The sequence below is a fragment of the Calidris pugnax genome, unplaced genomic scaffold, assembly GCF_001431845.1.
Source record: "Calidris pugnax isolate Ruff unplaced genomic scaffold, ASM143184v1 scaffold25, whole genome shotgun sequence".
Lineage (NCBI taxonomy): Eukaryota > Metazoa > Chordata > Aves > Charadriiformes > Scolopacidae > Calidris > Calidris pugnax.
The window spans coordinates 15631703-15654500 of NW_015090805.1; the positions used below are offsets into that span (position 1 = coordinate 15631703).

Below are 22798 nucleotides of genomic sequence, written 5' to 3' on the forward strand. Positions count from 1 at the left end.
AACCTGTGTTTGATAGTCAGTGAGAATGAAAAGACAAGAGTCATTTCCCAAGACTAGAGAAGACTTGGGATTTTGGTGACAAGAAAGAAAAAATCTAAGGGTGCTGCAGAGCAAGATACCTTTTCTCTCCATTTTCAGGCTAAGAGGAGAGTAGACACCTTCACAATTGGTTTCTATCCAATATGAATGCATTACATTGTGGTGGAACAAACAGTACGTTTGGGGAAATGGCAAGTGACTTTATGCCAACGCCTGTGTTCGTTCTCTCCATGTGTTATGGTCTTATCATCACTACGCTAGTCCTGCTGTTATCGCCATGGTTCTCTGCTATTTCAGTGACCCTATAGTTTTCTGCTTTCCTCCTGGTCTGACGTGCTTTCTTGCCAGTCAAGCCATTTCTCAGCATCTCCCTTTGACCCTTAGTAGACATGTCTAATTTTGCACTTCTAAGCTGTATTTTTGAACATTTTCTAGTCCTAAATTTCCTGATAGATTATACTTAGCAGGTTCTGGTTCCTGCTTGCCCCATCACAGCTTTGCTTGCTTGCTGTGATTTCTCTTACCCTGCACCTCTACTGCCTCTGCTGCTCCTGAACATCTTGGTTCTCAAAGAGGTGCAGTATATTGCCTCGAGTTTTACACAGGTTATTGGATCTCTTGTGACTGATCATTGCTCCCAGGGTTAGTGGAGAGAGGAGGAAGAGTATAGACAGCCAATAATGAACAAACAGGACAGATAGTGCTCCTCTCAAGTAAAATGTGCTTCGAAGTTGAAAGCTGCATTTGACCATTTGCACAAGCTAGAGAATGGCTGCAGGAAGATTTCTATGTTATTTCAGCCAGCAGTTTCTCCTGCGCATTAGAATGCTATGGGCTTTAATGGACTTTATGACTGCTCGGTTTTCTAAAGCAATTTGACTATTTTCTGCATTTTTTAATTTCTTCATCAAATGTCTTTCTGTTGAGAAACACCTGAATATGCCTTAGAAGAGTTTTCTCTATTACATTTTGAATCCTAATTTGGCACAAATATAGCACTAAAAAGAATGCCTGGAATTGCTTTTCTGAGACACTAACTTTCAACTGCTCAGTCACTCTGGCTGCTTCAGTGTCAGTAATAAGTGGTCCTTTTAAAAGCTGTAGCTCTTACTACTTATTTCAGTTACAAGGTAGTAAGCCAGTCCCTCACCAAGTATAAATCTATTTTCTGCTGGTGTTAGGAAGTCCTGCTCAGCTGTACCCAAGCTGAGGCCCGAAGGCTTTGCCCAAGGAAGAGATGAAGAGCAATGGAAAGCGTGGCAGTAAACAAAGCAGTGAAATGGATGTTCAGGTGGTAGATAAGCTGTAGTTGAGACATGAAAACAGGATTTGTCTTCTAAGATATGAAACTGTCCACAGCTGCTTCTCTTGCATCTTATCGTATCATTTACAAGCCCTCAGACAGGTTTCCTGTTGCTTTTTATAACATTCTAGCTAATTTCACCTGTTACCCTGCTCTCCCCATCAGTCCACCACCTCAGCCCTTCACCTTGTGTATTCAGCACCTCTCTTGTAGGGTCAAGAGATAGCAGAAACATCTCCCCCCACCATGCTCTCCAGACTGCAGAGTCTATGAAGATGCACAAACTGATAGACAAAAGCCAACAATGCTACAGCTAAATGTGGCATATGGCTAATTTCAAAGGAACTCACCATTTGCCAGTTCAAACCCTGTCCTAGAACCTTGTGAAATCTTATTTTGAAATGTAAGCCTTGTGAGAGGGTGGGAATTGAGATATATTTATATGTCTGTTGTTGTCAAATATTGGTGAAATTTGAATGAATTTTAAAACTGGAGAAAAGTCAAGATCCATGACTGAATTTTCAGTGTTTGCTTTTCCTGGAAATAACAAGCAAAATATGGACTCAGCCAAAAATATACAAATGCTAGTGAACTTCAGAGCTTTCATTTTCCTTGTGCTTCAATGTCTTTAGAGTCTTTGTCTCCTGTCACAGTAGCTGTATTTAAGAAACACTATTGCTTCAGTTAAATACAAAAAGTGAGAGAAGATTACCTCTTGAAGCACAGGGCTTCACCTCTCCAAGCACTTTGTGCTTGGAAGAGAGGAGCCTGGGAGGGTGTCCACCATCACTATAGCTGCAACATTGCACTGTGCTGATAGCAAATACCTGCCACTGCGATTCTGCATCCTACAGTGATTTGTTCTACTTCCTGAATAGTAATGTGAAAAATTTAGAAATGTAATGTTTTTCTCTATGGTGACTTTGACCATGCAGTCTCAAAGTAGGTTTTAGAAAACGTGAAAAATCTGATGCTGCTGCTCTTCGCTATGGTAACCCTTGTCTTATTTTATATTTTTAATACCTTACTGGAATTTTCATAACTATATAAAGAATTTTGTTACATTTTACATTAATCTTAGAGGCATGTATACCTAACTCTACTAAAAAGCTTAACAATGCCAAACTTTTCCATCCAAACATTGTTGGACTGTTCTGTAAAGTTGGATTGCTAGTACTTGCTAGCATATATAAGGCAGAATGATATTTAAGAGAATTTATTTGAACTAAAAGGTATTTTAAAATACCGCAATATTTTAATATGGTTACAAATAACTCCAGAAGAACATTTTAATTCACCTCAGCAGATTTAATGAATTTGCTTCTGACATAGCTGTTAGGTACTGCAGAGCTACAGCTAGAGAGAAAAATGAAGGGTTATTTTGGATTACTGTCATGAGTGTAGTATGAGGGGAATATAATTGTTGAAAGAACAGAGAAAATTGTGCATTTCATATACGTATTCTTTGCAAATAGCATATGAATTCTTAACAGAAAAAAGGGAATGCTACCTGCTTCATGAAACATGATTAATAGTCAAAATATAATTAAACTAAGCGCAGTTGTTGATAAGAAAATGTCTGATGAAAGGCTGACTTCCTGACTTCCTGTTAACATCCTTTAGAATTGCCAAAAATGATGCACTTTTGCATAACGAAAGAAATAGATTGTGTTGTCTGTCTACCTACACTGTGATAATGTTATCCTTCTGCGGATTTGCTGTCCAGATATTTTAAATGCTATCATTTCTTTCCATACACTAGGCAAAGAAAAAAAAAAAAGAAAAAGACATACATTACTTTGCTTAAGCAGTGCTCCTGCCAAATGAATCAGCTAATATAGGCTGTGTTTTGATCCTGTCTTGTGCTAATGCATTAGCTCCTGATGCTGGCAGGAAGGTTTTGACCAATGAAGCCGTCAGGTGTCTTGTGGTCTGTCTGTCCAAGAATGCAACTTTTTAAGTGCAATTTATCTCCTTCCACAAAGTAATGCAGTTTTACTTCTGCATAGATTCACTTTTGAAACCTAAACTTTGGCCTGATCTTGTGCTTGTTGAATTGGTGACAAGTTTCCCATTTGTAGTCAAAATGTTTAATCTTCACTGTGCTTGCATTAGCTCAGTATGCCTTTTATGTGTGCTCATCTTTATTCAGGAGAAAAAGAAAGCTTAGCTTCACATTTCTTCAGTGTCCCTGATGAAGCTGAAATTAAAGTGTTACCCACATGACTAATTCGATAAGGATTTTGAGGCTAAGGCTTCAGTAAAGAAGCCACAACCTAAGATGACTCAAGGATACTTACTGACCTTAAGTTACAAGGTGGCAGGTAGCAGTGCATACAACAATGCCTAATATTCCTTGTCTTCTTCTCTAGTTAATTCAATGCCTTTTCTTTTGGGGAACATTCATTTTCTGGAGGTTCTGAGCTGCCTCCGGAGCTGATTATGTTTGTTTGCATGTTTTCTGACTGTAGATTGAGCTAGTTATTCTCTTTGGTAAGTCTTTTTTGTATGCTTTAAAGTGTTCCTGTAAAGCCTATTTGTGAAATAAGTCTTCCATAAATCAGAAGAAATTAGTTCTGTTTTCATCTGCCTCACATAGAAATGTAGGAAAAGTTACATGATATCAGTGCTCTGTAACAGCATAAATATAAGAGTGAGGATTTTCACTGCCAGAAAGGCATTAAGATTTCCAGGACTGCAGCATTACTATATTGAATGTTTTTCAAAGTCCAGTAAAAGAAGTACTTCTGTTGTGACACTCTCCAAAAGCAGTGTATGTCTTGCATGATTTCAAACTTGTTTTTAGAAACTGAAAATTTAATTTGAATACTGGGGTTTCATCCAGTATTGAAAAAAGTAATTGTGGATAAAATGAAGAAGAATAGGGCCTTAAAAATAAGACTGGAAGTGAGACAATAGACACACAGTGGACACACCTCTATTTCTGCTATTTAAATACTCTCAGTTGTATGAACATTAGAAGACAAAGACCAGGGCTTTTTGGAAAGAACTGGACAATGATTTGTATCTGAGTATTCTCTTTTCTTTTGAAGGGAATTCAGCTATGGCAATGAATTTTCTGAACTGACTTTCTGTAGACTTTTAATTGATTGAAGAAGTTCACATTTCCTAATACATAAGTAAAGGAAACTGGAAACTTGAACATAACATAATTCTTGCTGGAGGTGCTTACGCTCCAATCCATTTGAAGAAATCTGGCTGAATATTTTTTGTGAAAGGACCAAATTAATTAGCTTAAATGACATGAAACTTCTCATTCACTTCTACTTACAACTTATGTTAGATAGCATACAGATAGATAAGAGTGACAACAAACAGTGCGTGGGAAGTCGGAAAATCAAGAGATCAGATAGTTTCAGATCATGAGACAGAAAATTTGCATATATTTTGAGGACTTCTATATTTAGTTCTGGATTGTGTAGGTGTTTAAATGACTAGATTTCCTTCCTCACAGATCATCCTTGCTTCCACATAACTCCCCCCAAAATTATTCAGCATGGCAATACAGCAATACATGTGGCCTCAGTTACGACAGGGGACTAGTATGTTACCTGCCATACTTTGCTCTCAAATAAATACAGATAACAGCTCATATGCTACAGAAAGATGTGTACAGGTGCAAAAGGGCAAAATCAGTTAATTCTGGTGGCCATTTTAAAATAGGTAGGATATTACTCAGGTTTTTTAGTCTGAAAGCCTTGAAGTTAAACTTCCAAAACTTCAGTTGCAGCTATATTCACTCAATTTTTCTGCATGTCTAACTACAGGGTCAAAAGCTGAGGATTATGTGCAGTCAATAATCAACTGCAAAGCAAGTAAGTTTTAACACAATTTCTTAGCGTTTCACTGAACTATAATGACACGATAAATCCTTTTTCCAGTTCTTCGTAACAGCACAGCTTCCTTAACTCTGTGAATCATGATCCAGTGATTAAGGATGTAGACAATGCAGATTGAATTCCCTGCACTTCTACAGACCTCCTGTGTGATATTAGACAAATCACCTAATTTATCTGCCTCAGGCTTCATTTGCAAAATGGGGATGGTATGTATTTCACACATCAGACAGTTTTTGCAGGAGCAAGAACACACATACGAACTTGTGCACCAAAAAACAGTAGTTCAAACAGTTTATTTGCAGGCTCTGACATCTCCCTTCTGATTCATCCTTTGCGTTGAATGAGAAAGACATTCAGTAGAGAAAATGTGGCAAATATTAAAGCTGCATCATTAAAACTACATCAAAAAACATACATACATAGGGGTGAGATTCAGGTACCACAGATAGCATTAATTCTCCCTTCCCTCAGCTTTCAAGGATGTTTCAAAGGTTTTTGTGAACTTTCACCTCGCAAACTAGAGGAGCATAATATTAACATTTCACTTCAAAATTTTTTACATGTATTATAAAATTGCTTGCTGTAAACTATCAGGCCTATATCTAACTTTCAGAGTTTTGCTGCTCCTGGAGTGAGACTCCTCTCCACTTTGCTGTCTGTACCTCAGTAGAACTTTTAGAAGATTGTGGAGCTGTTGGAGGGTGTTGCCTTTTCATCAACCTCTGTTTTCCATGGCAGCAACAATGTAAAGGAGACAGAAAGCAGACAAGATAATATATGTGAAGGAAGTAAAAAGGTTCAAATAAGTAAGAGGTAAAAAAAGATTCTCCAGAGAAGTGGTATGAAAAGAGTGAGTCTAAAGCTCATATACTTTGCAGGGAAGTGAGGGGGGAAGGAGTTTGATAATACAATGAAAATTGGTGGAGAGAATCCTGAATAAAATTGGGGTGTTTGTGACAAGGCAAAGCACGGTTTCGGAGACGGCCTTCCCTTTCCATTCTCTCCCCAGAGACAAGTTACTGACACGTAAGTAATTACCTTATACCTACTGAGTACCCTGTCTGTCCCTGTGAGTGCTTTTAGCCCACAGTTTGAGATAAAGCATGTTGTCTTAAATCCTTAATGAAATAAATTCATGTGACCGTGCTTTATTTTATCTTGGCGATGGGCTAAGAGCGGGTTGCCATGCTGGCAGTGAGGCCCAGCTGACCTGCAGTACCTTACTCAGATGTGAGCTTTCAGCCCCCACCTGAAGTGTCCTAGGGAGCCCCGAGTGAGGCAAGGAGAACACTAACCATGACCAGCACAGAATGCAGCAGTCACCCAGCCAGTCGTCCTGGGTGAGGGACTTGGTGCCGAAATCCAGCAGGAAAAGTGCTTCCTCTTCTTTATGGGGGAGCTCAGTGTGGCTGCAGCTTTCCCACCCTCAGCCACCCCTGCACTGGAGCATGTAGCTGATGGATTGGGGTAACCCCCTACACCTGCCAGACATATGTACAGAGCAGGTACCAGTCCTTCCTGCAGCAAGGTTCAGCCTGGAAGTGACCATGAGAACACATTAACCACTGAAGTCTTATTCCCTGTATGTGTGATTTGGCAGGCCTACAGATGCCGCTAGCCTGACCCACATCCTGCTTGATTTTGAAGGTATTGCCATTATTATTAGCACCTGAATCAAGTGTTGCAACAGATAAGCCCACAGCTCTGGCACAGAGTGTTTTAAGAAAAGAAAATCAAATGTGAGATTGAAGCTAATCATCTGTTCTTGATGATGAATCATTTTTTGTGTTTCTGTTAGCTATCAATCAAGTATCATATCAGTTAGATGGGCAGAAAGAAAGTTTTAAAACCAATTGCAAATAAAGCCAGTTTGTCCCTCTCTGTCCTTTCCAAATTTTGATTTTCATCCACTCAAAACCATGTTCAAAGAGAAAGGGAGAGCAGGACTTTTCTCTAGAATCAAAATGAAATCGAAGCCCTGAAGTGAATATGCAGTGTGCTGCACTTTATTCCTTTTCATGTTAGCATTTGCACAGCAGTCCTAACGCTGTGGATGGCACAGCGACTTGACACTCTGACATCGGTGAAGAAATTCAGCAGGAGATGTTTACTGGTAAAAGACGGCTCAAACTACAAAGAGTTTCCTGACAGCAGGCTGCGCATTAGAGTTAATCAGAATTTACTTTTGTTGATCTTGATTCTAATCAGAGATAGGCAGGCAGACATAATGTACATACCTTGAAAAAATCCCCTGCTGCACTGCCAGCGCTTGTGCATTAAGCTGGTCTTCTAAATGCCAAATGAAGTATGTCATGTTTTGTGTATGAGATTAAAACAGAGAGCCTGAATTCATTTTTGTATCAGTTCTCTTTATTGAAAATCTCATATTTAGGTTTTCTGAATAGATGTGCAAGGCAACTGTCACTCTTTATCTGTAAATGCATTTGTGGGAGGCTAAGCTTCTGCTGGATAACTACAAAACAACAGTCATATAAACCTGCAAATTACATGGCATAAAGTGCCCTTGTAGCTGATTAGTAATTGCACTGTTCACTAACAGAATCCATTGAGATGTTCCAGGCATGAACACTGTGATGTAGTTTTGAGCTACATTTTAGCTTTCACTCCAAGAAAGTGTGCTGTTCACTTATCTGCCTGAACCCACAGCAGCATCGCCCTGCCAGTTACTTTCTGTTATTCGTCATAGACGGTAAAGTGTATTCTGCTTACAATAAATTGTAGAGGAAAACCACCAGTGACGCACATATTTCTGTTGGAAATTATTACATGGATGCAGGATAAGGCTGTGGCTGTGTTTTACAAGACACCAACCTTGCTGACTTTGAATTTTCTCAACAGGAATACCTAGAAGATATAGACACAACTTTGGCTCTTAGTCTTCAAGGTAATAAGAAAAGGATTTGTTCAATAGGTGAAAGCCGATCTCCTTGAGAATCCTTCTGTCACAATAGTATAGATTTTTATTAGCTTTAGTGCTAACCTGACATAGTGTAGGTATGACTGATCTGTTCATCTACTGCTAATGCAAGAGAATGTGTTGGGATCAAAGTTTGAGATAAGTTCTTGGTACTTCATTTTCCCTATAGGCCAGGCAGTGTTGGGAGCATGCCAAGGACACAGTCTGAGGGCTTGGCAATGAGACACTTCTTCTTACTCATAGAGTAGCAACCGCTTTTTGTACAAGACACATCCTTAAATTCAGTAGAAGCTCTGGTAGTGATGCTCTATGGCCTGTCCCTGCCATATTTCTTTGTGACTCCATTGACCTTAGTGGCAAAGGATTATCATAAGAGAAGGAAGAATCACAAAAATATTTTTCCAGGAAGAGAAGAAAGCCCTGTAGTCTGAGTGAGGCTAAATTCACAATTCCTGGGATTTGCCATGGTGAGGGTACTCCTGCTGCTCTTCACCCTGAAAGTTGCTTAAACAAGCTTAGACTCCACTCTGTTGTTGTTCCCTCATGCTGTTTCAGTGTATGTATGGCATTAAAAATCTCTCCAACGTAAATTATTTAGCAAAGATCAAGTTTTTGAAGCTAACTTTAGATGTTTAGTTATTAGCTTTACTGAATAGTCATTTTCTGTGGGCTTCATAAGAAGTGTACTATATACAGGATAGGAGTCCTCTTGATACAGTGTTAACTCCCTGCCGAATCAAGGGTGTAAGCTTAAAATACTCTTTAATCCTGCCTTGTCTCTCGAAGACTTCAAGTTTCTGTGGGTTCTTTATTTTTCATTCCTGATGAAAAGCACACAGGAGCGTATTCAACAGGAAATTACACACCCTGTTTCATGAAGCCCCTAAGCATTTTGGACCAATTTTCAGTACCAAGTTCTCGATGTTCGCAGCGATGAGTTTGCAGTGAGTGCCAGAGTTTCAAAAACAGGACCTTAAGCATCCAGCTCCATTTCCCAGCATCCCAATGGAAAATCACAGCCTTAATCTTTGGAATTAAAATTAAAAGTGAGTGTTTAGTTAAAATAATAATAAATACAGCCCAGCCTGCGACATCTGGTTTCTTCCACGGGTTGTTGGTAGGGTAGGGTAGGCTTAACTTCACTTTTTTACATAGTTCCTTTTAGTTTCCATAGAGTCTTTGCTGTGGTAGTTTATGGAGAGAGCTCTGTTGAGGAGTTTCAGTGACTGTGGCTGGCCCTTGCTCAGATCAGACCAGGAGAGGGAAGTATCTAGCTATGTTCTGGCCCATAATTAATACATATGAGGAAATTGTGTCCTGCTCGTGAACATTCCTTGAGGAAATAAAGATTAAAATTGTTAAGTAAATTATTCACTGCAAATTATTCACTCAGCTCCACTTGCTATTCTGAGATTTCTGCAGTATCTAAGGGAGCTAGATTGTACAGGGAGAGGCATGGCCATTAAAGCAGAGGCTGAAGGCATGATTCCTTTCTTGTACATAGCACAAGTCTTATTTTAATTAAAATAAACAGACTAACGTGGTCTAGGATTGCTTAGTACTAAGGAAAGCAATGTACAGCCCCAAGGTATCTCTGAGTTTCCGGTTAAACTCAGACCAGATTTGTCTGTCAGACAATGAAAAACGAGTTGCTAACATGAAAAAAATCTCATTTAATTTCCTTTTTCATGGGTGACCAGTATGCTGAACCATTCAATCTACTTTGAACTCTACATTTTTGTATTAGAATAATCAAATATTGAAGGAATAAGTTTACACTTGCAGTTTAGACTGGAAGTAATCTCTACTTTCAGGGCAAGGTATCTGGATGGAGCCACTGAAGGGATATGGCACTGGGGTGGCTCTTGATATCATGTGGGAGGGAGGCACATAAAGCACTCGAATATCCAGGAACATTCATCATGGTCCATTCATTAGAACTGAGCAATGATAATAATGTTATAATGTATGTTGCCTTTTATAAATATAATGACAGTAGGAATAATTCTCATGGGGTCATCTTAATTATTTTTAAGTAGATAGCCTTTTTTTCCCCATAGGACTTTCCAGAGAGAAGAGTGACATTGCCTAGGTATTTCTGATCCAAGCCCCATAAAATTCACCTGAAAAACTCTTATTGATTTCACTACGGTTTGGATCAGGTTCAAAGACCAGCAAGGAAATGGAATGTTACCTGCAGTTGTGTCCAATAGAAAACTAAATATGTGAATTTTTATTTTAATTTTACATAGATATTCATTCCCCCTTGAAAAATTAGCCTCAAATACAGAGGATATAAGTGCTGAGCTTATTATTAATTTTTAATTCAAAAGTGGCCCCTTTGAAATGTATTGATTAACTAAATTAAACTAACTTAATGTTAGGTATGTTTCATTTTCTTCACTTTGTTACTTTTTAAAACTGGTGTGGGTCAACCTTCCAAGGGCAAGAACATAATCAGGTCAGCTTTCAAGCTGCTATAATTTTTCTGATATGTGGATGAGGAAAGGAAATAGATATGGGTGGGTACTATATCTCTTGAAATGGCCTCTTTCTTCCTGTTTAACAATAAATATTCTACAGGAAGGAAGCTCATATATTACTCTTCAGATGAGTTCCCATTTTACTAATCACGAAGATTTTAGCAGGGGGCTGAGACAGGAAATCACAGTCTAATGATTAGCAGAGTCTGATTTAATACTTATATTTGGATCAGATTAAAAAGAAAAACAATATACTGCAATGTACTTATGTGTAAACAATCAGGTTTAATTACTATAAAACATACACACAGCTTTTATAACAACATATGGCCCTACTGAATTACTAAGGTTGATTAAATAGCCAGGGTAGAACCTCGTTATGGTTAGAAATTTAAACAGAGTTTTTAGGTGTTGTTATCAAACATAGGAAGGAAGCATATTTAGCAGAGTTTGTTGTTATTATTATTATTTATTAATTACTGATTCTTAATAGTAACAATTATTCTGAATACCGATTGATATGTTATTATTAATAATAACACTAATAAATTTAACTCTGTTCTAAATTAGTGTAGTTCAGACTAAAATGTGAAGTGAAACATCCTGGTTAATGGGTTGAGGTTCAACACATACTCAGCTGCAATCCAATAACCTGGAAAACAATCTTGCATTATATTTGTCAGAATTTCAGCACGTTAACTCCAGTTCCTCCTCCCCTTCTTACCCACCCAGTTCCTAGAAGGTCAGGAAAGGAAAACCTCATTATACCATTAGCATCTAATAGTTATTCTTTCACCAGTCAGTCTCAGTCCATTCAGTTGTCTGTTGATCACAGTCCAAGAAGGCCTCCAAAACTTTTCTTAAACATTTAAATAGAAGCCCAAATAACAAACTGAAATGGGAATTCATCTGATGAGCAGTGTATTATCCCTCCCTGGAGTATTCATGACAGAGGAAGAAGAGAGCAATTCAGCGAAGAGCCTATCTGCTTATCTCCTCATGCATGCTTCAAAAGGTCAGAAGCATTTACGGGACTGCGAAAGGCGGAAGGCAATTCTAAGAAATGAGACCTGTGCATTTCTCATTGGTTTTCAGCCATCGGTTCTTTTCGTTTTCAGTTTGGATGGTTTCTTGTTTTAGCTTTACTTGAAATTAAAATTCAACCAAATCTAATATTAAAAGGATGACATAGAGAAAGAAAGGGGTGTGCACTGAGTATTTGGATTCACAAGGATTTCTGAATTTTTATTTGGTACAAGAGACCTCCACAGTGACTTGCTTTTTAAAAGAGCTTTTATCTATGCAAAATTTAGGAGTAAAGTTGCTTAGAATAGATTTGCTAGAAAAAAAAATAACTTTAAAAATGTTATCAATATTTTGAAAAAAAACAAACTAACTAATTTTTACAAGTTGTTTGTTGTTTTTTTTTTTGGACACTTACTCTTGAACCTTTTTCTTGCAACTTACCTAGAAAAACGTCTGGGTTTTGGTTGTAGTATTTTTAAATTAAGATTTAGCTGAAGCTCTATGAGTAGCCTAAAAGTTGGGGGCTTAAAATTGAGAATTTGTCTCCATCTTCCAGCAAAAAGTTGGGAATTTTTATAGTTTCAAGCTATGTGGCCTATGATTCACAACAAATCAGTTTTATTTAGGATACTCAAGACTTTTGTTTGTTTGACTTTGGCAAATAATATCAAGCAAAATGAAGGAGAAATACAAAGCTATCTTAATACCTCCACTTTCATTTAGCCTCTGGGTTGTTTTTAAAGGGACTATAAAGGACTTTTGTCATTCTCCTCTGTCTCTTTGTTGTAAGCCTTCTGTTAGTCTTGCTTCTTCTCCTTGTGACTTTGTCACCAAATCAAGGACAATGGAGATCTGAAAAGTGCTATTTCAGGGTGTTCAAATTCTGTGATGAATCACAAAAATTTATTCCATCATGCAAAAGAAAAAGATGGCTTTGGAAAACTTCCCCTCTCTACTAAACAGTGACTTTTAATCTCTTTGCTTTTATTGCATTGCTGTAGAGCTAAGAGAGAAAATGAGGTGTTAGGGACTAGCTAGACCATGTACCACAGTGCAGTGCAAATCTGCTGGGCAATAATATCCCTTGGTCCTCTGAATAGCAGCTTATTTTCTTCACATTGAGTCCCAGCAGAAGTTGATATGAAGGGTACAGTCAGTGCCACAATGGGGAAAAATGAGAGAGGAAAGCAGGATGATTTTCTTGAGGTTTTCCAAAGTCTTAGTGAGGACTGATGGTGACGCAGATAAATTTTAAAGCATTTCTCACTCCAAACCCTGTGGTCATTTTCAACTCATCTCCTTAGTGCACCTCTCTCATTCTTTTCCCTGTCACTTCCTTCCTTCTCTCCTTCCTCCCTCTCTGCCCACATGAAGATTTCAGCTCACTCACCCATGCCGCAAAGCAGCAGCGTGAAGTCACATCCTGGTAGAATAAGGAAATGCGTAAGTGGTGTATTCCTGTCTAGTACACTTTGTTGGACTTAGTTTGGTTACAAGCTAGTAGCAGTTGCACATCAGTTGAATAAACCTGAATTAAAAATGTTGAAGAGAAAACCATCTAATGTGTCTGATAAGGAGAAAAGTCAAAAGCCGAAGGTAAGAATGTTTAATTTTTATTGTCAATGAATAATAACAGGAATTCTAAAAAACCTTTTAAAAGAGGTTTTCCTTTTAAATCCTAGCTTCAGGATTTCCTGATGTGCTAACAAGTGCCTCAGTGTTATAATCTCAGGAATCTATTTGTATATACTCATTTTATAAAAGTAATGATGCAATTCAAGGAATCATCACTGTCAAGCTGCTATAGCTTTGCTAAAGAATTCTGCTACTTGACTTTTTCTGTTGTTATATGCTCCAAATCAGTCTTTTAACAGAGAGGCTCACAAAAATCCCCTCTCTCCTTTTGATCTATGATAAACTGATGATGTCCCACAAAAGAGTGTGAGAATCTGAAAAATTAGAAAAGCTATTAAGTTGGTTCTTCAGTTTAATAAATTTGCTTTTGCTTCATCATAACCAAAGGAGGAGAGGGTACTTGGCAATCCGTGTTTGTCATCTTCACTTTTCTGGGAATGATTATACTTTCAGCCTGAAAGAAATATCCTGAATAAAATGGTATGCTATACTGGACACTTTCCACAATCTGGAATTGCAAGAAAGAAAGTGAGAGTTTTGCAAGATGTTTAAGGATGTGTCCTATGCTAGAAATTTGTTTTCTGTCCCTGGAGTGGGTGCAAAATGACCCTCGCAAGTGGATTGTAAGTCTGAAGAGAAATGGCTAGACTAGACCTGAGCGATTCAGTATCCATTTCAATTTCAATTTGCCAGTGCTGAAAATTTAACTAAGAGATTAGAAAAGCCTTTCAGTATATCTCTGCTCTCAGTAACTCAATGTCTCCTAGTTTACAGACCCATCTTCTCATTGTTTGGGAATACACTTCATTTTGTGACTGCTGGGTCCTAAAATATTATTGCAGACACTATTCCAGCAGGAATTACTTCTGGTTTTACACATTGGCTTTTGTGTATTGTACTTGCAATTTTGGACTGTGACTTGTTAATATTTAATTAAATGTTAAATTATTTTTTAAAATTAATTAAGTTAAATTAATTTTTTTTTCCCATGGATTTGAAACAACTTTAAATCCTTTTTCTCACAGACTTTAATGTTTTTTTAAGTATATCACTGGTTGATATGTATTTTTTTCTGTTCAATCATCATACTGTTTTTTAAAGGCGGGAAGAAGTATAATTAATATCTAATAACACTATAGGTTAAGCAAGAAATGACCACAAGAAACTGTGGATGGGCTTTGTTTTCCTGCTTGTTAAACATTTTGAAAAGCCAGTTTTGGTCGCTCTCTTCTTACAGAATAAGTCATTCCTTAACAAACGGTCTGATATTATTTCCTCCTCCCCCCCAGTTAATTATTCATTCATGAATGCACTCCACATTATTAAAATGCTGCTATCCTGGCTTCTCAAAAAAATATACATATATAGCATGGTCATGGATCTGATTCGCAGTATGTGTAAAGCACGGATAAAAAGAGTCCAACCACTTGACTGAGAGTCAAACCTGCTGACTTTGCTGTGCTGACTTTGTCTTACTGTAAATGTTTACAAAAATGGAAAGGTCTTGGTAAAGTGGCTCAGGATGTCTTTCTGCCTCAGTGGCGTGCTTTGAAACACTTCACCTATGGTAGTCCCTCTTTTGCACAGAATTGTGGGAACTTTCCATGACAAGAATGTTTTCGCTGAATGTGCTATTCACAAAAAGGACATGGGAGGGGACAGTCCCACTTCACATGGCATAGAAATCTTAGCTTGTTGTAGCATGTTTCGAAATCTGCCCCGCGGAAGCAACGCAAATACTGAAGTTGCTTAATAAAGGATTTTGTAACATGGGGCACAGGTCCTTACCTCCCGACAGAAGTTACAGGATTTCACAAGTGACTTCCCTAGATCGCTTCCTGGCTGCCCCTGTTCTGCATAGACAACGTTTGGTACCTCCTCATATGCGTAGGGCAGGATGCCGTTGCCACAGTGGTTGTCTTGGGCTACTTCACCTTGCCTTTAGGTGGCTTAGATGTCCCACTATCTCCATATGGGGCTGACACAAGAGCCATGGGAGAGCCATGGGAAAGCCATGGGGGTCTGGAGTCTTAAGTGAAAATCAAGTTTGCTACCTTAGGCCTGCAAAGAGGACATCAAAAAGATCTTTTTAGGTAACTGGATCTTACTCATAGTAGCAAGTTGTCTGTATCACAATTGGATAAAATTCTGTGTATTAATTCAAGTGTTTCACAAGGATCCTCTTTTTAAGCCTTTTGCTTTTATTACTAACGTAAAAAATATAGGCATCCTGTTATGCCTTTTGATAAAAACAAAGGAATACCGTTCAAGGCTGGTGTTAAAACCCTTCTCAGGGCAATTTGCTGTCCCTGCATAAAGCCTCTAGTTGTGGTGGGCAAGTCAGTGACCAGTGCAGGACTAATAGAGATTTTCAGTGTCTAACTGCTGGTTCTCCATGTGCAATGCATTACTTTATTGGTGTCGTGATTTGGGCCGGACTGGCCACTGAGATGATTACTGTGGTGCTTAAGAGACATCTACAGATGCATTAGGTGCTACATAGACAAAAAGTAGCATCTCAGTCTCTGATATGAAAGGGTTGATACTTGTCCATTGCCATGAAATACTAGTGTTGCAGTTTGCTTACTTACACTGTGGTTTTCTGTAGTGCTGCAGTCATGCTAATAACTTATTTGCCTATCTGGCTGCTTTTGCATATTCATGGATATGCATATAACTGCTGTATGCTTTGTATGTAAACTAAATAAATAAGCATTTATTGCTAGGCAAAAAAAACCCAACAAAACATCTACACCTGGTGTGATTCAAGAGAAAATAGGGAGACAATATGAGAAATGTTTTCAAAAGATACACTGGAAGGATTCTGATCCTTTGCCAGTATTTACCATTGTAGCTACACGTACTGCTGTGGAACTGTATATTGGGACCTTGTACATCAGCTGACGACCCAGGTAGTAAACTGTAAAGGAAAAGTCCTAAGCCTTTAAAATATCTTGCTTAATATTGAAGAAATTCAACCAATTGAAGGGCTAAGCTCTCTATTTCAAGCCTCTCTAATCTAACCTGTCTATCCAGGACCTTAAATGACTTTCTATCACAACAGAGCCTGTGCATCTCCCCTGCAGGCATCCACCACGAGGCAGCTCGCTCTCAGCGCTTCCTTTCAGCCCTCACCTGCCCCCTTTATTTTCTGTCAGACAAGACGTGGCTTGGTTCATACGGTGTAGCTGTCCCTGAGCTGCGATATTATTTGTGGCCAAGTGAGGTCAAACAAACAAGGTCTTGCACCTAGCCCTGAGGTTTGTGGTCATACTGATGGCTGGAGTCAGCCCAGCTCCAGCAGCTCACTGTAAGGAGAGCAGGTGTTTCCTGCATTAGCTGGAGTTTTAGTTGCAGAGCAGGAAAGTACTGTAGCAAGCGAGGGGAAGGATGCTTTTACTAGCTTTTTCAGGTATGAGTTTGTGCAGTCTGTTCCACCCCCCCTTAGAGAGCTGGGGAGGAGGAGAGCAGTTGACTTAAGATGGTGATGTTACAGATGCCAGAGGATCTGGGGAGTGGCATGAGACAAGTTTAGAAAGATGACCCCCCAAAAAAATTCCAAGATATTATACAGGAATGCAGGACCTACTCTCTATTTCATATACTTCAGGTAGCACCATACCCTGGCACAACAGAACTAAAAAAACCACTAAAGCCTTTTACAGCTATTCTACATTTCACTTTGCACTGTTTTACACATTTGACCAGCTGCAAATGTCAATGGAAGGTGCAAATAATCTGTAAAACATTCCCACGTTGTCTTGCCCACTTCACAGGATGTAACGTGCTAGATAGAGCCTATTTCTTTCTCTCTTTCTTTCAAATTCCTACAGACACAGTAGCAAACTTGAGACCTGCCTGATGATTCTTGGCTTTACTTCAAGCTGAAGCAAAGATGACTTTGTGCCATTTTTTCTGGCTTGACTGAAGAAAGTCTTGTGTCATTATTTTACATGACAGTTGATCTATGTTTATGCTAAAGGTTTGAGACGTTTTTGTTTCCTTATTCTGCTTCCAAGTGCTCTTGGTGCTTGGAACTCAGATTACTTCTGGTATATAAGACAATTCAGGGTCAACGCCTGTACATTTTGTTTAGGGAAAAATATGTCCAAGATTCTAATTAAATCAATATTCGGTTACTTAGGTGATAAACTATTATTTATTTTCAGGGTTATGAGAAAATAGTGGCAAATGCAATGCGAGGAAATATTTTAATGTGAAACTTTGTTCCCTAGCTCTATTCCATACCCATAATTTTACTTTTTATAAGCTTTAAATGAAACCCTGCCTCCATGGAAATCAATGCCCTTTTTTGCCATAGACTCGAGGCCAGGATTTCCCCTTTTTATATATTCTTCACAGAAAGCCTGATCTTGATTCTGAAAACACTTAAATGAATAAATTAGCTGAGATCCCATTGATTTCAATGGGATTTGTCATCTGAGTAAAGTTTATTGCTTGCCTAAGTGTTTGGAGCCTGTAGAGCAGACAAATGTTGTAAGCAAGTTTTTTGGTGATGCTTTTTTCTTATACTGAGGCTTGTGACTTTCCAATGGGGAATACTTGTTAAATAAAAGAAAATAGAAAATAGGTACAGCAAACCTAAATACCAAAAATAATTCAAGACATAATTAGATCTTCTGGAGGACAAGATCTACAGTGAAGAGATTGCTCAGTGTTAATGAATATTAACTAGGATTTATCCCTGAGTGGGGAAAGCTGAAGGCTTTAATTTTATTTCAAAGGTAAAGACTAGTAGATTTCTGAAAATAGCAAATTTTATATTCTTTTCTTTCTCCCTGAAATTTTGAGTGCATAATAAATGAGCCACTGCTAATGTCACAGTTGCTAATTTTCACAACCATGACTGAAGTGATGTTCGTTTCCATTTGCATTTCATTCTAACGATGATGAGGGGTGATGAGTTGATGATAAGCTGTTTTCACCGTACTGCCCACTGTGCAAATTTTTGCTTATAGGCAAAGATGACACATAGTTCTGTCATTAAAGGTCTTTTACTGCATTGTCTCTTAAGAAAGACTGTTTGTCAAAATCCATTTGAACTCTGTTAAATAAGCAAAAACGGATGACAACATCTGGGAAGTAGTTTTAAGAACCTGGTTTATAGTGGAAATACCTGTGGGCCTTTATCAAGGAAGGTTCAGAGAAAGAAAAAGTGATAGTTGTAATAACCATGTGTGTGTAGATGGGTAAAAAAGGGATTGCAGGTGACACTTCCGAAGGTGTTTCCTGTCTCCCTCAGGCTTCATAAAAAACTAGAACAAGGTTAGAGTTAACCTTGGGTTATTTTTTTTGTGTGAGTGGAAGGCTTAACAATCATTACTGCTCCTCTTACCTCTCCTATTTTTTCTTCATTTATATCATCATTTTGCTTTTGATCATCAGGATTTCTTATTTTTTTTCCAAGAGCTGTTTCAGAAAGTAGTTTTTGTCTTAACATATATGTTAGCATATCTCTTCTAGTAAGGTCTTAATATTTGAGGAACTTTATTTTCTCACCAGAAAGTAAGGGTCCAGGGTCTTTGTGGGGAAAGAACATATGTCTCTCCCATGCCCCTTGACAGAAGGATGTCCAGACTCCACATTTTGGTGTCCAGATCAACACATAGGCTCATGGAGGGCTCACACAACTTGTGTGCCAAAGGGAAAAACTACGTGTGTGGCCTGTTCCAGTCCTGACCTCTTTTGTGTGTTCCCTTGATTACAACATCTTTTAAATTTTGACCAACTTTGTGCAAAATTCAGGTCACTTCTTATTTCTTCCCTGTCTTGGCTTTCCTTCATTAACCAGGCTTAAGTCCTAAATAGCAGAATATTTTAAAACAAGTGAGAGCGATTTTCCTTAAGGGAATATTTTCACATTCATATTAATTTTGCTTAGAGTAACAAACCCAGTTTGGTTCTTTGTTTTCCTACGCAAGCAAGAGCATTTCAAGATGTCTGAACCACCTTCCGTGGCCATTTTTAGAACTACATCAGCTATAATCGTAGTCTCTGACAAATACTGTAGCACAGCTACCCAGGTGACATAAATCAGCATAAGTTGCCCTCTAATTCTTTAATTAGCCTTATAGAGCAGTTGACTTACTTCAATATTGTGTTTCTAGGAAATGCAAAATACCCCAAATTAAACATTGGCCAGGATATCTGTCATTGCTGAAAAAAACAGTAACTGTGTACAGGCAGGACAGACAGAGGATGCGGGCTACAGTTTTTGGTAGGTTTCAATACTCTTCTAGTAATCTGTGTCATAGCTAAACTCAGACTGAAGTAATTATAAGGCCCTAGTTGGCCAGGTGGTATAGGCACTTTGTGGGTTGCTACAAACACCTTAGCTAGAAGACTGAACTTCTTGAGATGTGGGCAGAAACCTCTAGCAATACCCACCACAGAGAAGGAAAATAATAAGTCTCCTGGGCCTCTATAATCACAATATCTTTTAACCTTTATCTTCTGAAAGCTTGCAACTGAGACAGCAGAGTTACTTCAGATCTTAGAAATGATTACACTCTCTTCCACAAATTAGCAACATCAGTGTTTTTGCTCTAGACATTCTGTTGCTTGGCACCAGGATACAGATTATATATGCTCTAAATATTTATCAAGTCATATGTCCTTTAAACCATCTTAATGGAAAATCTTGTTTCGTACACCAGATGAAGGCACCTGTGTGCACGTGTGTTGATATTCCTCAGGAAGATGAATAGTTACCTACTTTTTCCCCCCAAGTGAAATCGTTCCCGCATAAATGCTTGCTCTCACTTTTCTAGCTTTTTATATCTTATTCCACTTAACAGTACACCCAAGAGCATGTTCTTAGCGTTTTTCGTTCTTCCCAAACTTGAGACTGAAATTCCAGCTTAGGGAAAAGTCTGGAGATTTGTAACTACTTCAGGGAAGCTGCTTCTTTGACTATACATATTATACACCATACTGCCACTTTTCCCCCCATGCTTCTTTGGTTTATTCCATGGACACACAGAAATCTGGATAATGACTTTACCTGTACACAGCCTTCAGGCTGCTTAGTTGCCAGTGATAACATCTACTGGCATCTTTCTGATAAGCTGAATGTCAACAGTAAACTGTCATCTCTACCAGCACCCAGCATTGACGATGACAAGAAGCTTTCTCCAGGAAAAAGATCCACCTAATATTTTGCACCATTATGTCTCCTGGATGGACTTTTAGTCTCTTTCCTACCCTTTTATGCCTCCATCTCTTTTATAGTCTTCACAAGAGCAACCGAGTAACCTCACGCTCCTGTCCTTGACTTCCATAGGATGCTGAATGCTTACTTCCTTGGGAACCATAGGAAGTTGTAATTCCTCTGTTTGGTCATGCTGACCTCATTCAGAAGGTGTGGTAGTTTTGCTGTTCTTTCAGGTAAGTTGCAAGGCAAGGTAGATATGGGGCTACTGCAATATTTGAGTACTTGGGTTTAGGTTTTTCTGCAGGATTTCTCTTCAGGGAGAAGAGAAGCAGTATAGGAGTGCTGTTCAACCATAAAGCATGGAAAAGCTATGGTGCAGTTTCATGTCTTCCCTCTGCCATTATGTTTGAGATAGAGATGGAGCTTTGTCACTAACAGCCTGCAGCCATGAGATAAAGAAATCGTCTTCACTTAGCAACAGCACGGCCAAAAGCAGATGTGTGAAGATGAGATGACAAAGTGGCTGAGACAGCTGAATGAGCTCATGCAGTTTGACTCTCTGCTGCCTTCACTTGTGCAAAGAGGATGCTGAGCTTTACCAGTCATGAATTGCTTTCACTCGCTGCAGTTGTGCTGGTTTTCTCCTATACATTTGTCTGTCTGCCTCCCTTTTAAGGCCAGATGTTAAGTTCAAAAACTGCTTCTCAGAGCTGAAAGGGGACATGGTTCACTGATGGATGAGCAGCTCAGAGTCTGTGTAGAGGTTGCATGAAATGACTGATGATCGTAGAGCAGGCAGTCAGCTCTAGTCATAAGTACAGGACAAGGCTCTTCTGATATTGTCTACCAGGCTGTTTTCATTATTTCCTTCCTGTCTCTATAATGGAGCTTATATTCATTTGATTGGCCTCTTGGTAGTTGTGTCTAGATGGGTAAAATAGAGTTTGGTTAGTATCTGAGGGAATGGGAAAAGCAGATATGATCCTACTCGTTCGTGCAAGCTTCAAATCTCATAGGTGGCACTATCTTCTTCGCGATTTGAGTAGGATTGACCTCAAATTTGGGTTTCACATAACACCTCAAAGCCCTCACTGCTGTCTGTGCCACAGTAGCATCATCTCATTGGTGAGTGTCTCCCAACTATGTGTGGTTTTCATGGAGGTTGTTGAAGCAGTGGAGGGGTGAAAAGCTTAGTCTCAATTTTGTTGTGTGTAAGAATGAAAACACACTTCATACATCCAGTACGCTTGGTTTTTATGAGATAAAACTGTAGTTTTCCATTGAGCTGTGATAGCAATAACCCCATGCCACAGAGATAGCTGAATAGAGAGAGGGGAATCGATGTGCTCATACCAGACTAGTACCATTTGCCGTACCCAGTACTCGCAGTGAGCTGCTGGTTGTACTTATTCTATGATTCTACAATTCTGTTCCTGTCTGTTGTAAGATCGACCTACACAGAACCAGGATGCTATCTTGTCAATAGATTACTAAATTTTTTTCCTGGATTGCAGAGGTAGAATTATGATACTAAGAAAATCCAGAATTTGACATATCATAACTTCTGCACTAAGAAGTATTCTTATGCAGTGCCAACTCACTAGGAAACCCTCAGCTGTAAACCTTCTTCAACTTTCCATACTGGTTGAAAACCAAAAGTTTATTGAATTTACTTTATGAGTTCAAAATTTTGAGGAGCATCTTTTTGATTCCCAGGCATATGTTCACATAATCACAGAATCTTCTAGGTTGGAAGGGACCTTAAAGATCATCTTGTCCAACCGTCAACCTAACTGACAAAAATAGACACCCGCACAACAAACAAGGAGCATCATCACTAAACCATACCTCCCAGCACTACATCAACCTGTCTTTTGAACACCTCCAGGGATGGTGCCTCAACCACCTCCCTGGGCAGCCCATTCCAATGGCTGATAACCCTTTCGGTGAAAAAATTTTTCCTAATATCCAGCCTGAACCTCCCCTGGCGCAACTTGAGGCCATTTACTCTTGTCCTGTCGCCTGTGACTTGAGAAAAGAGACCGACACCTGCAAGTCTGCAATGAAGTTCCATGTGTGCTTTCTTCAGCTGGAAAATAAGGATAACTTTGTCCCACTGATGGCAATAAGCCAACACTGGAACACAGCCTTCTGGCAAGGCACAGTAAAAGGCGAAAAAAGAGAGTGCCACTGGTCATCATTTTAAAGGAGTCAAAAGTTAACCCAGTGTAACGAGTATAGTCTTTGTTGTTGTTGTTGTTGTTTTCTAAGATAAAAATAATGTAAATAAATGGACATATAGATTTCATGAAACACTAACTGACTGATGATAGATACTGC

At 38.8% G+C, this 22798-nt stretch overlaps 1 protein-coding gene across 2 annotated transcripts in view; it reads left to right on the top strand.

Moving 5' to 3' along the window:
• The window catches only part of SAMSN1 (SAM domain, SH3 domain and nuclear localization signals 1), a 72334-nt gene that overhangs the window by 23222 nt on the left and 26314 nt on the right, over positions 1–22798 (top strand). Inside the window, exon 1 of one of the 2 annotated variants that reach the window (XM_014938296.1) lies at positions 13065–13245. The exons of the other annotated variant lie outside the window; for it this stretch is intronic. Coding sequence (XP_014793782.1) covers positions 13189–13245 — 57 coding nt within the window. The 5' untranslated portion in view covers positions 13065–13188. Of the gene's footprint in view, positions 1–13064; positions 13246–22798 lie in introns of those variants that run through there. 2 annotated transcript variants of the gene reach the window in all.